Genomic DNA, 17504 nt, shown 5'->3' with positions numbered 1-17504 from the left:
TTTGTTAAATATTTATGACAATGTCTTTATTAACATATTATCTATTTGAAATGGTTTTAATTTTATTGTAAAATTTGTAAACCACTCAAGCTTTTCAAGACAAAATGAAATGTAAAAACACTGTTTATTATTATTATTATTATTATCATCATCATCATAAAATTACCCCAATAGGGTCACATTTAAGTTTGGGGGGGGGGGGGAATAAGGCAAGGAAAATGCAGGAATCCAGAAAAAATTTGCTTCTCAATTTTAAAATAGTTTCAACTAGCACATTTTTAACCTAAAAATTTAGGGGTCAATATTCAGCTATCTAACTGAATATTGCCACCAACTTTTAGATCGACCTGTTTACCATGAAATTTTGCTGTTTAAGAAGATGACATAGTTATGTTGTGTGTTTTGTGAAATGTGTATTACTATTGTGAATGTAGATTGTTCCCTGCTCAGGATTATTGGTGTGCAAGATGTACATCTTTTAAATAAATAAAATAAAGTAAAATAAAATAAATAAACTAAATTACACACATATTAGACCCTATCCCCTTAATTCTATAAACTTGAGTGTCAATTTTACACCTAGCACTCAAAGTTACATGCACACATTATACAACAGTGTCAGTTGCATATGTGACTTAATTTAATAATGAGCTGATAATTGGCATTAACTACCAGTTTTGGGCTATAATTGGTGTTAATTGACGCTGTGGCATTAATTAGCATTTACGTGTGTAACTGGCTTTAGTTGGTATTCTATATATTGCACACACCAAATCTACTGTGCACAACTGCAAGGGATGATGGAACTGGGAGAGGCATGCCTAGCACTTAAGTGCACGAGTTATTGAATAATAGCAGTTATGCACCACAGACGTCCAAATATGTGAAAGATATTAATCCACAAACAAAACCTTTTCCAGAGAGGGGAAGGCGCTAGAACTAGAGGACATGAATCCAAAGAAGCTTAGCGGAGATTAGGTGGCACCACCAAAGCAAAACCAGTGCTGGGCAGATTTCTACAGTTTGTGCCCTAATCGTGGCTGGACAGATTCAGCTTCAGAAGTTGGAGAACAAGGCCATTGCTGGGCAAACTTCTACGATCTGTGCCCTTATCATGGCTGAATAGATTTGGAAGGGTTGGAGTGGAGCTTTTCAGGGGCTTCCATGACAACTTCTGAAGTTTTAGAACAAGGACAGTGCCAGGCAGACTTCTACAGTCTGTGCCCTGAAAATGGCATGGACAAATCAAGATCAGGTATACATAGGAAGTATCATATACCATATGTAATGAGTTTATCTTGTTGGGCAGACTGAATGGACCGTACAGGTCTTTATCTGCTGTCATCTACTGTGTTATTATGTTACATTTATGTGCGAGCATTTACACCAGTCTTTGAGCTGGCATAACTGGTTGTGCCTAAAATTAGATGCCCAGTTGCAGACTTAAGATGGTATTCTATCATTTCATGCACAATTGCTCTTATAGAATTGGCACTTAGCATGTATTATCCCAGCACCTAACTTTAGGTGATCTATACAGATTTTACCCATGTGTGGGTACCAGCACTGAATAATCATGTCCTTGATGGCTCCCAGAAACTATCCCCATAATTCTATAAAAGTCGCCAAAAATCACACACACAAATTTGGGCACATGCTCAATTTGCGTGTGCAATTTAGTTGAATAATGAGCTAATTATTACCAAAGACTGGCATTTTACAAGCAATTATTGGCACTAATTAGATTTAAATGGAACTTAGGTGCCTAAATTTTACCTGCGAGTGGAAAAAGGGGCACAGAAATGGGAGGGTCATGGGTGGAACGGGGGCGTTCCTAGCATTTATGCGCATTGTTAAAGAATAATGGGGATACTTACCTAATGTAGGTACGTACATTTGCATCACATTTGAGTTGGTGCAAATGGCCACACCTAAAGTTAGGCGTGATTCTCGGACATAAGACCTATTCTATAAACGACGCCTAACTTTAAGTGCATCTTATAAAATAGCACTTTTTTCAGCGCTGATTTTTTTAGGCACCATATTTAGAATCTAGTCCTTTATGGGTTCAGCCAATATTCAGTGCCGTATCTGCATAGGTAAGTTAGGACTGATCTTTATGTGGTCCATATTGCTCAGACTGCTGGCACCTACATAATTCCCAGCTCTGCTCTTATTCCGCCCCAGATCAACTCAGCATTAACTGGGAGTGCCACAGCTGTCAGAGTGAACATTTAACAGCACTGCTAAACATCTGCACCAAGAGTTCTGTAAGGGAATGGGGATGGGATGAAATACCACCTTTCTGTGGTTATAATCAAAGTGGATTACATATTATATACAGGTACTTATATAATATAATATACAATATGTTCCTGACTGGCTCAGCATTTAAATATCGAGCCCTTAATTTTCTGCAAGCCCAGAATGAAGAAAGTAGCACAAACAAAATTGTTTTAAAAATTGCTACAGAATTTTTATCCTTGATTGCTCATTTCAAAAATAAATGAGGTGAGAGTTCTGCAGGAACATTGTTGAGCAGGGTTTCCCCTTCCCCAGTTGTTCTTGTATAACTTTGTTCTCTCTTCCCAAAAGTTGCAGGAAATTGAACCCAGATGCACCATTTCAGAATTCCCTACTACTGTGGTTGACTTGATAGTCAACACAGGAAGAACTAAGGGCCAGAAAGCCAGGTATAGGTGATATTTTTATTGGCCAATGTCAGTCCATGTTTGACTAGCTCTCAGGAGCTACAGTCCATCTACCAAACCAGCAGAGGTTGAAGAGGTCAGAATGTTCAAGTCCCATTAAAACATCATTGCCTTTTTTCAAAATTTTGAAGACTTGTAAAACAAAAGAATTGGGGTGGGGAAAAATGTAAGGTGTCCTCCAGCAATTATGTAAAGTCAGTTTTTAGGATTTGAATATAAAACGCATTTAGTGAAAGGTAGAACAGGTACAGAAGATAAAGAGCAATTTACAGCTGTAAGAAGACCAGGAGGTTCATTTGGATTTCTAAGAGGCTTTGTGCTGTTCTTACAGGGATCATGTCTGTGGAAAAAGTTAACGAACATTTACAATCCAGCCTGGTGTTTACTTGTATAGCACTGGGTCATAAGTACATAAGTATTGCCATACTGGGAAAGACCAAAGGTCCATCGAGCCCAGCATCCTGTTTCCAACAGTGGCCAATCCAGGTCACAAATACATGGCAAGATCCCAAAACGTCAAAAGAACTATGGAGCTAATTCCATAAAGAAGTTTCCAAGAACATGCCAGAATTCTGGCATCTAAGGGTGCTTATGTATTCATATGCAAGGCAAGCCAATATTCTGACTAAGTGCTAGTCTATAAAATAGTGCCTAAAATGTGTTGTCTGTATGTTTGTATTTGTAGTTGTGTTTGCAACCCAGAAATAGCCTCAGGGTGAAATGTGGCACCTTATTGGGTGATTTTTTTTTTCAGTTTACATTAAAGGACATTAAATTTGTAGCTGCAGTTTGCTGTTTTGTTTCCTACATGATTTTGTAAGCTGACTATACCTCTGTCTTTGTCTCCCTTCTTTCACTACCAATATAACTTCCTTATCCTTTGTTCTCCCAATATAAGCAGGTAACCTACACCCATAGGCCGACCACTCCCCAAATCTTACCATGATAGTTTTGTACTTAACGTCTGTTCAAAATTGATATCAACAAACGTTAACTGCAATATCTTCCCATGCTTTATCAAACAGACCTTTAACTGAACGGACTGCAAAATATGGTGTCTTCTTACAAATGCAATAATGAAGAAACATTATGTTAAAAAAAAAAAAGCTAAGGTTTTTTGGTATTCCTCTGGTTTCTTCTGGAATCTTTTGTTGTGAATACTTTTTTTCTTGAGAGTTTATTGCAATGATCATTAGCTAGTTATGACAAACTGATTATATATGTATATTTACTTTGTAGATAGATATTTATTAGGATTTATTTACCACATTTTTGAAGAAATTCACCCAAGGTTTTGTACAGCAGTAAAAATATTCAAATATCAGCATATAGTATGGCATACTATGCTACTTGCAAAAGGAGTAGTGTAATCAGCAGGGCTCTCCCCCTTCCCCCCCAAAAAAACAGGAGGACGAGGAATGCAATGAATAAAACCTTTATTCTTCTGGACCCGACACAGCACTGTGTTTCGGCATAAAGCCTACATCAGGGGTTTGTGCGCAAGATCATAGAGGGATAGTGGAGTGTGTGGATATCAGTCTTTATAAAGACAATATCCAAAATAGTAGGTTCAGCGTGTAACGCAGAGACAGTATGCTGAAAAGCTACTTACAAGGTCATCACAATACACAATAAAATGTTTTAATAGATAGCTTGGGCAAGAATGGAGCATACAGGTGCCCTTTTATGAAGGCGCAGTAGGCAATAATGCGTACCTACCGTGCGGCAAAAAGCACTACCATGGAATGTGCTGAGGCATCCCATGGTACTTTGCCCATCAGCGTGCTAATCCTGTGCTGAAAAATATTTTTGCTTTTTCAGCACAAAGCGTGGCTATGGGCCGAGAGTAGGCATGCCCTGCACTAATTGGGTATCGTGGGCATATTGCCATGTGCTGCCTGATTACTGTGGGGTTAGCATGGGAGCCCCTAGCACCAACAAAATAGGTGTCAGTAAGGGCTCCACCAGTAATGGCCATGTGCTAATTGGGAAATTAGCGCATGGTCATTAAAGAAATACATGGAAATGCGGCCATTTTACTGGCGCCCTAAAAGTGGTCGCAACACACAGAAAACCCACATGTTGACAACAGTGCCGTCCACTTCTTAGCATGCCTTTGTAAAAGGGCTCCATAGACAGATAAGATAGAGTAACAGGAGTTAGAAAATAAGGGTACTAATTTATAGAAAGTTGCATAGGTAGACAAATAGCTGTATAGAAGTATATAGATAGGTAAATATTTTTTCCAACATTTGTTTTATTTTTCCTGACAGCACTTGTTCTCTGTTTTAATTTCTTCATGAACAGTATCTATGACCTATGCCACCAAGAAGGGGGCAGGGGGGAGCAAGATTTCCCTGGGCCCGGCCTCCAAAGGGAGTCCAGCACTGACACGGCTTCTGATGGCAGGCAGGCACACAGGAAGAAGGTTCTGCTCCCTCAGTTTGTCTTTCTCCTATTCCAGTGTGCCAGGACTCGGGTTATTATGTTAATGTGTTAACGTAGTTCTGCCACCACAGCAGTGGCATAGCCACAGGTGGGCCTGGGTGGGCCGGGGTCCACCCATTTAGGGCTGAGGCCCACCCATCAGTAGCACATGTTTAGCAGTAGCTGGTGGGGATCCCAAGCGCCGCCAGCTGAAGACTTCCCCTTGATGGTAACGAAAACGCTACTCTCCATGATGCTGGCACCTGCACATGCTCAGTTTTCAGCGTAAGCCTGCTGCAGACTGCCAAGGTGGAAAGAAGTGTTTTCCTGCCAGCTGAGATATTTTTTTTCGTGGTGGTGGGGGGGGGGGGGGGGAGGGAGAAGACTTGGTGCCCACCCACTGCTTGCCCAGGCCCACCCAAAATCTGTTGTCTGGCTACGCCCCTGCACCACAGGACCTTCTTCCTGCCTCATCCCGCCACATCCTGTGTGAAGTACTTCCTGTTTCTGCATAGGCAGGAGGGGATGCAGCAGTAAGAAGGACCTGTGATGGCAGAACTGTGTTAACGAGATAACCTGGGTCCCAGCACACAAGAGTAGGAAAGATACAGACAGAGGGAGACAGCAGATGCAGTAAGGGACCCTTTTACTAAGCCACGTAAGCATCTACGCATGCACAATGCGTGCCAAAATGGAGTTATTGCCCAGCTATCGCGTGGCTCTTGTGGTAATTTTATTTTTGGCGCAAATTATTTCAGACACGCGTATCGGACACACGCCAAGCAGCATTTGGCATGTGTAGGTTATTAGCGCCCGGTTACCGCATGAGACTTTACCACTAGGTCAATGGCTGGCGGTAAGGTCTCAGACCCAAAAGGGATGTGCGGCAATTTTCATTTTGCCGCATATGCATTTTCGGCAAAAAATTATAAAAAGGCATTTTTTGCAGGTGTGCTGAAAAATTATTCTGTGTGCGCCCGAAACATGCGTCTACACTACCGCAGGCCATTTTTTAGCACACCTTTATAAAAGAGTCCTTAGTGACTGGGGGTGCTGCAGCAGCAGGGGTGCTGCAGCAGCAGGGGGGCAGCGGCGGTGGTGGCTTGGTGGAGGGGTGGGGGTGGCGGGGGCAGTGGTGATGGCTTAGTGGGGGGGGGGAGGGAGCATTGGCACAGGCAGGGGGCCTGCTCTGCTCCGGGCCTGGCTTTGTCTCTCAGCAGCCCTGTCTATGATCTTCTTATGATTGCAAGCTGGGGCAGCACATTCTTTAATATGAGCTTGCACATGTAAACTGAAAAGGCGGCTGAGGGGTGATATGATAGAAGTCTACAAGATGAGCGGTGTAGAGCAGACAGATGTGAAGCGTTTGTTTACACTTTCAAACAACAACAAAACCAGGGGACACAAGATGAAGCTAGAATATGGAAGATTTAAAACTCCCTGAGCCCATACGCCAGGCCCCCTCCCTGCCCATCTTCAAAGCCTTGCTCAAAGCCCACCTCTTCAATGTCGCCTTTGGCACCTAACCATCAAACCTCTATTCAGGAAATCTAGACTGCTCCTACTTGACATTTTGCCCATTAGATTGTAAGCTCCTTGGAGCAGGGACTGTCCTTTTTTTGTTAATCTGTACAGCGCTGCGCAACCCTAGTAGCGCTCTAGAAATGTTAAGTAGTAGTAGTAGTAGAAAGTTTTTCTTTACTCGGCGTGTAGTTAGACTGTGGAACTCATTGCCGGAGAATGTAGTGACAGCAGCTGGCCTTACGGAATTTAAAGGGGGTTTGGACAGATTCCTGAGGGAAAAGTCCATTGAACATTATTAATTTTTTTTTTTTTTGGGGGGGGGGGGTTGCCGGGTTCTTGAAGCCTGGATTGGCCACTGTCGGAGACAGGATGCTAGGCTTGATGGACCCTTGGTCTTTTCCCAGTATGACGGTGCTTATGTACTTATGTACTTTTCCCGGAATATACTGCATTGTCAAACATTCTTAGCTAGTTTTATCTACCAACGCCTCCTACAAACATTTTGCCAACTATGTACTGTGCTTTCACGGCAAAAAGACATCATAGTCTGTATTGAAGACCAAAGTGCACATTTTTGGTTCTAAGTGATACCATTTTATTCCTATAAAGTCATTTGATGTAATCTGATGAGACTTTCACTACGAGGTTTTGATTCTTAATGCACACTTTCATCAACGCTATGGATCATGTACATTGCAACCTATTAATAATATCAGTGACTGTAAAAATAGGCCTTTTGAGATGAACAGCAATGCTGTATAGTTAATCTTCATAAATTACAAAAGCTATGACAATAACAATAGGCTTTAATATGTGCATAATGTAGATGTTCTTCATTTCATTACATTTTCAGTGATATAGGAACTCTGGATGCATGAGATCACTTAGTTCAAAAGCCTTCACTCAGATCAAATCAGTTTGCTCATATCCTGGAACCTTGCTCATGAAGCAAAGCTCCATTGAAGACTTTTCAGTGCAACAAAATTCTAAAGACCCTTTATACTAAGGGATCAGTTTACAGCCAACGGCAGTAATCATTTTTGGTTACAGAAGACCTGAATGCTTTGTGCTTGGCCCTATCCGGGTCATTGGCAGCGCTCAAAAGTTATGTGGCTATGGACAATATTCTGTACTGTAACTGAGCAACTAACCAGGCAAACTTATTTACGCCACCGTGCTTGCCCTGTTTGTTTCCAGCTCCACCCAGACTCTACCCCAGACAGTCCTAGCACTAACCGTCGAGTGCCACAGCAGTCAGAGGCAATACTCAGCGTGTAGTTGGACTCTGGAACTTGTTGCCAGAGAATGTGTTTGGCAGCGGTTGGCTTACAGAGTTTAAGGGGGGTTTGGACAGATTCCTGAAGGAAAAGTCCATTGAACATTATTTTTTTTTTTTTTTTGGGGGGGGGGGGGGGGTTGCCCGGTTCTTGAAGCCTGGATTGGCCGCTGTCAGAGACAGGATGCTGGGCTTGATGGACCCTTGGTCTTTTTCCAGTATGGCGGTGCTTATGTGCAAATGTATTGTCTGGTTAGTACCACTGAATATTCCCTCCTAACTTTCTCAGCACAATTTAGCCAAGAGAGAGCCTCTACTGCCAAGTTAAATTGTTTTGACTATCAGGCCCTAAGTATTTTCCCCACAGACCAGTGCTTCTCACCCAAGTTCTCGGGACACACCCAGTCAATTAAGTTTTCAGGATGTCCACAATGAATATGCATGAGATAGATTTGCATACCAAGGAGGCAATGCATGCAAATCTATCTCATGCAACTTCTATAGGATCGGTTTTTTAGAAGGGACTTAAATATAATTGAAGAAATGTGATGCACCAACTCAAAAGTGCATTGGGACAGCTAAGATGTGATTTGAGACAGAAGAGAATCTTCAAAGAGAACAGAGTATCAATATCAAGGTGGATGAGCACCAAGTAAAGGCCCCTTGCTTTATTATGAAGAGGTTGCTAGAGGTAGTGTAGAGAGCAGAAGCCCAATTAGAGTGATGGAGAGTGGCTTGAGGTGCAAAACAGCAAGACGATGGAGGTGAAGGACACATTCATGAGGTTTGGATGCTACAACTACTGCTATTCATCAATTGCATAGCACTACTAGACAAACACAGGGTTAGGAAGCTGGATGACAGCAATGTAGGCAAGGTCAGTGTAAATTTTTGAGGGGTGGCGTGATTCTTGCTGTCTGAAGACAGTGATAAGAGTTGCAGTACAAAGTGAACATAGTAACATAGTAACATAGTAGATGACGGCAGAAAAAGACCTGCACGGTCCATCTAGTCTGCCCACGATAAACTCATATGTGTACACCTTACCTTGATTTGTACCTGTCTTTTTCAGGGCACAGACCGTATAAGTCTGTCCAGCAGTATTTCCCGCCTCCCAACCACCAGTCCCGCCTCCCAATACTGGCTCCGGCACAGACCCCGTATAAGTCTGCCCTCCCCCATCCTAGCCTCTCAACCACCAACCCCTCTTCCCCCCGCCACCCAATTTCAGCTAAGCTTCTGTGGATCCATTCCTTCTGCACAGGATTCCTTTATGCCTGATTGAGCAATACAGAAATTGTTACTCTTGTATTGTATCTTTCATTCTCACAATTGTATCTTTCATTCTCACAATCAAATTTTTCTGATTTCTAAGTTTCCATAGACTCTGGAACTCTTCATTGACTTGAAACACTAATGTACTTCCTCATTATAATGTCTTTAAGATTATAGCTGAGAAGACCAAAGTCCATTTATGACCTGTATTGCTACACTTGATTGTTTTCTATTATTTTGCGTCTCCCTACTGGATATGTCTGTATATCTTTTTCTCTGTTTTTATAAATTTCCTTTGCAGCATGATTATGTGAGATATGTTGTTCTGAAAAAGGTCTACAATAATCCTAAATTCACTACTCCACATTCAGTCACTTCTGAAAAAGGTAGCATGTCTACCAACCAATCAGTTGCAAAATCCTGACAGTGCCAGCCACTGAACCTTTCTATTTCATACATTCTTTTTTTTTTTTAGTGTGACTATGATCTGGATAGCAAATTTTTATTTCTTTTTAGAACGCCTTGCCTTCAGTTTGGGGCACTTAACTCATGCAGAAATTAATATAGCAGTAGAATTTAAAAAGTAACCGAAATATAGGATCCAAAAATGCATACCAACACAACAGAGAAAAAACCCCACGAAAAGGCCTTCAGGAATGGAACAATCGAGAGTTATTTAATCAAAAGACCCGACATGGGCCTTGTTTCGTCACTCATGCCCCTGAAGCCCGTGCTGGGTCTTTCGATTAAAGGACTCTTGATTGTCCCATTCCTGAAGGCCTTTTTGTGCTTTTTTTCTGTGTTGAGTAGAATTCAAAACTCACGGTCAATATTCAGCTGGCAGCAGTCTGCGAGTTTTTAAATGCTGATTGCCGCTGGCTAAGTTAGACCCAGATATTCAATGCTAGACCATGTCCAGACACCGGACTGCTGCCGGCCACCCAAACTTATGCAGATCCTGGCCGATAATCAACCGGGAACCACATAAGATACTTTTGTGGGTCCCAGCTAAATTTATTTATTTATTTATTTATTTATTGCATTTGTATCCCACATTTTCCCACCCCTTTGCAGGCTCAATGTGGCTTACAATACATCATGGATAGTGGAAATATATTAGAAAATAGACAATTAGTGTTACAGAAGGATCTTGGGTAACATGATAATGATAGAACATGATAGTAGTATAACAAGCAGGAATTCTAAGACAGTTCTGAATATATGTGGAGAAGTTGAATATGTTCACATTGGTTGATCTTTGTGGTATGCCTTGTTAAAGAGATGGGTCTTCAGCAATTTGTGGAAGTTCGTTAATTTGTAAATCGTTTTTAGGTTGTGCGGCAATGCGTTCCATAACTGTGTGCTCAAGTAGGTAAAGTATGATGCGTGCATTAGTTTGTATTTTAGACTTTTGCAGTTAGGGAAGTGCAGATTAAGGAATGTGCGGGATGATCTTTTGGCATTCCTAGGTGGTAAGTCAATCAGATCTGACGTGTAGGCTGATGCATCTCCATGAATGATTTTACGGACTAGGGAGCATATTTTGAACGTTTTACCGAATATGAGTCTAGCTGCAGTGTTCTGGGCTGGAACCCACAAAAGTGCCTGCTACACTTTTTTCTTCTGATTCCTCCTGCTGATGCAGTTTCTCCTGCAGCCAGGTCCTCCTAAAAAGACCCTCTCAAGCAAGCCCACCTCCCTGAGCAAGATATCCCAGACAAGACCTGCCCTTGAACAAGCTCGGCCCCCAAGCAAGACTCACACACACAGACAAGACCTGTCCTTGAGGAAGCTCCTCCTCTAAACCAGACCCCTCCTATGGGACCAACCTATATCCCTGGTAGTCCAGTGCAGAGGGGGGCGTATCCCAGGCAGGAGTGATCTCCTCTTGCTCATGCCCCTAGAAGCTGCCTGAGTTAAAAAGGCTGCCACCAGCTCTTGAGGTAGTCTTGCATTCTACCACTGGAGATCAGCTTACCATATAAACGTCAGTGCCAGCATTTAAATTAATATGTATGTTCAGCATTACTATACATATAAATATGTTTTCCGCAGGCACCACTCAGACATGAGGTGTGTAATTCTATAACAGGGCACCTAATTAAGATGCTGATAATGGTACCAATTTCAAAAGTAATATATAAAGCACAGCAGGCATCTACTTTTCTTTCTAGTTTATGAGTGAAAATATGCATATCTTTAAGGTGGTATAAATGCCCATTCCTAAATGTTAGCACATATAGGATAAGTACTAACATTCTATAATTTATGTGCATACCTTGCACTGCACCCACACTCTGCCCAATTAGCATGCCCAAACTTCACCCATGGGGCATACTTTTCCAGAAGATGGTATTCTAGAATGAGGTCATTTATGCAAATCAGTGGCCACTTATACAACTAAATAACTAGAATCCTGTTATTTACACACCTTTCTGCTACCTACAACTAGACAACTCCTTCTAGACCTACCCTTCCCATGTCCGCAGGCCTACACAGAGAATTTATCTGGATAGGAGTCTCTGGGTAAACGTATGACTTTGTTTGACTATCAGCCTGGAAGATTGATTTCTTTTTTTCTAATATTTGGTTTTATATTTTCTGGACAAGTGAGGTTTATACTTTTCTTCTTCTTTTCCAGGCCCAGAAGTCATGGATCGAGAGAGTATTTCACAAGAGAGAATGCGTTCATATCATACCAAGTACCAAAGACCCCCATAGGTAAGTGCATTGTTACAAGCTGCACACAAAGAAATCAGTTACAGAAGTGTGAAGGCAAGATTATTTGCCACTATTTGTGAAACCTTTAGAAATACTTTCTGTAATACCATATGTAACAACTGCTTTCAGGATACAAGGCTCTTAATTTCCTCACAGATGCAGGGCTGAAGGCCTTGGAGCCTCCATACAGGCACTCACAACCATTACTTTTTGGCATTTTGGTGCTTCCTCCTGTAACATAAAGTTTCAGAGGAAGAAGGAAATCTCCTCTTTGCTCCTCAGAAACACCAGATAGCCCTTTCACTAAGGCACGCCGAAAAGTGGCCTGCGCTGGTGTAGGCACATGTTTCGCACAGATCCATTTTTCAGTGTCCCTGGAAAAAAAGGCCTTTTTTAGTGTGTCTGAAAATGGGCGTGCAGCAAAATTAAAACCAGCGTGCATCCATTTTTGGCCTGAGACCTTACCGCCACCCATTGACTTAGCAGTAAGGTCTCACACACTAACTGGGCGGTAAGTGTCAGCGCATGTAAACTGCTGATTACCGCTGGGTAAGTGCCACGCGGTAGAAAATAGAAAATATTTTCTACTGAGTGTTTTGGACACGAATCAAAAATGGAATTACCGCCCAGGGCATGCGGTAGTCAGGCGGTAGTTCTAATTTGACATGCGTTGGATGTGCGTAGGCGCCTATGCGTCTCAATAAAAGGGCGCCCAGTATTCCTATGAATGCCAGCTCTGTGGCAACTTATGATTCGTGTGTTCAAACTGGCAGTTTTTTTTAAATTCTGCAACAAATAAGTTTAACAATGTTATATTGTCCACTTACTTTTACCCCTTAACAGTTAACTTGGTCGATACTTTTCAAGATTCCACTGTTTACAATTTCAAGTAAATTTTTCCCACTCTCCCAACTTCAACAAAGCATGAGCGCAGTTTTTTGTAGGCACTCAAATTGGCAAGCTTCCCTTTTCCCTAGCTTTTGCAGTCAGACTTTCCTCCCTTCGAATCCAGAGTCCCTTCTCTCTTTATTCCAAGTTTCCAGGGTTTGTTTTTGAATCATATAATTATACCCAACGTTATATAGAACATGGTCATCCATACATCTTGCTCAGCTTGGCTATCCCTTCCTCTCCTTCAGAAATCCTCTGTGCTCACCCCTTGCTTTCTTAAATTCTGATACTGTTTTGGTCTCTAGCACCTCCACTGCTAGGCTGTTGCATATATCAACCAACTTTTCTGTAAAGATGTCTTGTTCCAGATCCTCCTTACTTTGTGTGTATTTACTCCTTGGAGTTATTTAAATTTCTCTATAACAGCTCCCATTAACTTTCTTTCCTTCAGGGTACATATGTTTAGGTTTTTAAATTGGTCCCAGTACATCTTATGGTGACTGTTGACCATTTTAACAGCTGCTCTCTAGATCATTTCCACCCAAGTTATATCCTTTTCAAGGTTCAGTCTCCAAAATTTTACTCATTACTCCAAATCAACAGAGACTTATACAGATGCAGTATCCCTTCCTTTTTCCTGCTGGCTATTCCTTCCTATGTAGTTACCCAAGTATCCTTCTGCCTTCTGCTGTCACCTTAGAATCATCCAATATGATCAGCTCTAGATCCCTCCAGTATTAACCTCCTTCTTTTAACACTTTATCATTATTATATTAAACCAGTGTGAAGTTTGTGGCTTTGTGGCTACATTCCCACAGTCTGCAAGTAACTTTTCAAAGGGACATGCTCCTATGAGTTTAAAAATTTGGGACTAGCCAGCACCATGGTACCTGTTGGAACAGGTGCAAAGTCCCTGTCAGAAATCCCAGTGCATTTTCTGCCAGTTCTGCCCTTCCCTGGTGCCACCCCTGTGGACGTCAGATAAAAGCACTCACAAAGGTGGACAGCAGCCTTTGAATGATGATTTTACCCTGGTAACCCCACCTAGCTTCCAAGTAAAATCAATTGAAAACAGTCCTTCCCATGCTCTAATGGAAATTCACCATTCACCTTCACATGAATGCATGGAAATGAAGGCCCATAAGCTAAAAACTAATATAATGTGATACCTTTTTATTGGGCTAAATACATTTCTTGACTAGGTTTCAGGCATTATCCCCCAGATTCTATATAGTGTGACTTAAATTGCGCACAAAAATCTAGTCATGTTCTGGATTTGCCGGCGCAACTTAATTACTTAACAAGCCAATCAGCACTGATAATTGCCACTTCAAAAGCAATTATTGATACTAATTGGAATTAATTAGAATTTACACACACAACTGTCTAAGCATATTCTGTAAAGTAATGCACATAAATTCTAAGGCGTATAGTAAAAAAAGGGGGAATGGCTATGGGTGTAGAATGGGTGGGTCGTGGGCATTTCTAAAAGCTATGTGTGTTGTTATAGAATTCACCCGGTCCGCATCTAACTTACTCATCAGCATTTATACCAAATTTTACTTGGCGTAACTGCCTGCTATTAAATTTAGTCACGCAAACAGGCACTAGACGTATTCTATAAACCATGCCTAAATTTAAGCGTACTTTATAGACTACGCATAGACGTTTTTTTTCGGTGCCAATTTTTTAAGAGTGATATATAGAATCTAGCCTTATATGCCCTTCATCAGGACAAACTCTACAAAATTATCATCATATAATGTTATTTTTCTTTGTTAAATGTTATCTCTATTAAATTTCATTAAAAGGCACTTAAAGGAATTCTCTATCAGCTGAACAATAATAAATTCATGTAATATGCACATGAGAACCGCCTGATCATACTGAACTCCATTTAAATGTATCATTTTTTCCATTATTGTATAGAGTGTATAGACAGATGATAATATTGCACATGGATGTCATACGTTCTACTTTATAGCGCCTTGTTCATATTTGCTAGTGACTTCTAATATTGGCTCCTATGATGCACATAAGTGACGTATACATCTAAGCACCAATTTATAGAAATATCTCCTATGTGTTTTACATTACATTACATTAGGAACTTATATCCCACAAATACCATCAAGTTTGAAGCCTACTTCAATGATTTCAATATATAAAAAACAAAATTCTACAGTTAAGGACAGTAAACAGCACATCATAGATCCAAGCCCAGAAATTATTTTTTTCTATAAAAATGTCTTAAGTAGCCTTCTAAATAGTTAATAATCTTCTGTCTGTTAAGAAAAAGAGGATGAGAATTCCAGCACACTGCTGCTTGATATGAGAGTGAAGCATTAAATATTCTTTTGGCCTTAACTTTTCAAACTAAAGGAAAACTTAAGAGAGATTGATTTCTAGTAGACCTCAAAATACTTTAATTTAAAAAGGAGAAATGTGTAATCGAATAAGCATTATTTGAAAGACTAAGGGGTCCTTTTACAAAGGCACTCTGAAAAATGGCTTGCAGTAGTGTAGGCACGGATTTTGTGTGCGCGACAATCCATTTTTAGCGCGCCTATGAAAAATACCTTTTTAAATTTTTGCCGAAAAAGGACGTGCAGCAAAATGAAAATTGCCACGCGTCCATTTTGGGTCTGAGACCTTACTGCCAGTCATTAACCTAGTGGTAAAGACTCACGTGGTAACCCGGCGGTAATGACCTTCACGCGCCAAATGTCACTTGGCGTGTGTCCATTATGCACGTCCGAAAATAAAAAATATTTTTCAGACATGCACCAAAAACGAAATTACCGCAAGAGCCACGTGGTAGTCGGACGGTAACTCCATTTTGCCGTCGTTTGACTCGCATAGACGCTTATGTGGCTTAGTAAAAGGACCCCTAAGTAGCCACCTTAAATTTGAATCTTGCCTCTAAATAAAACAAATGTAAGCGTGAAAAAGAGGAGTAATATGTTCATAGTTATCATAGTTATCAGCTACAAAAATTACTCTTGCCGCAGCATTCTTTACCCATTGCAACTTAATCTTCAACATCATAGAGGAACTACTATATACGGAGTTGCACTAGTCTAATTGCGAGAGTACCACAGTCTGAACTAACAGTCTAAATATTGGTAGATCAAAAAACTTCAGAATAGTTCTTAACTTCTTAAGCAACATAAAGGAGTTTCTTACTACTTTATGAGCCTGATCACCCAATGATAACTATCCATCTCAATTTCCAGAATTCTAGAGGTACCCTCCAATTTCACTGTCCAGTTTTTGACCTTAATCAAATTATTGATACTGTGTGCGACCGCACCCACACAAATCTGTTTTTTTTTTTTAACTTCAATCTATATGAAAGAACCCATGAATCAACCAAATCTAAACATCTAATGTGAGATTAGATTCATGGTCCTCATCACCTAAAGTAAATGGTAGTAAGATGGTGATGTCATCTGCATGGATATGAAAATGTGTATTAATATTCTCAACAGACAAAAAAAATGCAACACTGGGCCTTCAAAACTGAGACAACAGGAGTATTTTATTGACAAATGACCTGACACGGGCCGTGTTTCGGCGTACAATAACGCCTGCCTCAGGGGTCAGGGTGTTCTTGTTGCAAAAGACAGTTGCGATGTTGGAAGCAAACTCCTATATTAACATTGTTTTTTTGCTAGGCTTATATTTGGAAAAATGAGATTTGAAAGTGCAAAACCCCTCCGCGAAAAATTACACTGGCTCCTAATCAAAAAACGCATTGCCTTCCTGGTTCACAAAATCATCTACAGCGAAGCCCCTGGATATATGTCAGACCTAATCGACTTACCTACCAGAAACACATCCAAATTAACACGAACATATCTAAATCTACACTACCCAAACATGGGCATTTTTCTCCTTTCGAAAATAAGCAGGTTAGTGTTCTATTGTGGAATAAAAACTGGTTAAAAGATAGAAAACAGTGAGTAGGGTTAAATGGTCAGTATTCTCAATGGAGAAGGGTAGTTAGTGGAGTTCCCCAGGGCTCTGTGCTGGGACCGCTGTTTTTTAACATATTTATAAATGACCTAGAGATGGGAGTAACTAGTGAGGTAATTAAATTTGCTGGTGACACAAAGTTATTCAAAGTCGTTAAATCGCGGGAGGATTGTGAAAAATTACAAGAGGTCCTTACGAGACTGGGAGACTGGGTGTCTAAATGGCAGATGACGTTTAATGTGAGCAAGTGCAAAGTGATTCATGTGGGAAAGAGGAACCCGAATTATAGCTATGTCATGCAAGGTTCCATGTTAGGAGTCACAGACCAAGAAAGGGATCTAGTGTCAGGCTTCTTCCCTGGAAGCACTGGGTTTGTGAGCCCTTGGACCACTACCGTGGAGCAGCAGTGGCAGGCAAGGTCACCTTCAAAGCAGAGACGAGGCAATGCTGGACTGGAACCCGGACTGGAGTTCTGCACTGGAATACACAGACGGGTGCACACTGGACTGGAACACACGGGATCGGAACCCACTGGACAGGAACACACTGGACCTAGGCTTCACCTACGCTTAGCCACCATTCCCCGAGGGTTGAGCCCTCAGGTTCGGGCAGCCGGCAGGGCTTACAGGAAAACCGGAATTGGAACTAGCAAGCAGGAACAACAGGATACAGGATACAGAAGTGCCCCCAGGCACCTAAGC

At 41.2% G+C, this 17504-nt stretch overlaps 1 protein-coding gene across 1 annotated transcript in view; it reads left to right on the top strand.

The window, feature by feature from the left end:
- TRPM3 (transient receptor potential cation channel subfamily M member 3) overlaps nucleotides 1-17504 on the top strand; it is a 714222-nt gene that overhangs the window by 266892 nt on the left and 429826 nt on the right. Inside the window, exon 2 of the mRNA XM_030193857.1 lies at nucleotides 11855-11934. Within this exon, the coding sequence (XP_030049717.1) occupies nucleotides 11855-11934 (80 nt within the window). The remainder of the gene's footprint in view (nucleotides 1-11854; nucleotides 11935-17504) is intronic.

The sequence above is a fragment of the Microcaecilia unicolor genome, chromosome 2, assembly GCF_901765095.1.
Source record: "Microcaecilia unicolor chromosome 2, aMicUni1.1, whole genome shotgun sequence".
NCBI classification, from domain to species: domain Eukaryota; kingdom Metazoa; phylum Chordata; class Amphibia; order Gymnophiona; family Siphonopidae; genus Microcaecilia; species Microcaecilia unicolor.
This window is presented reverse-complemented; position numbering and strand designations above follow the sequence as displayed.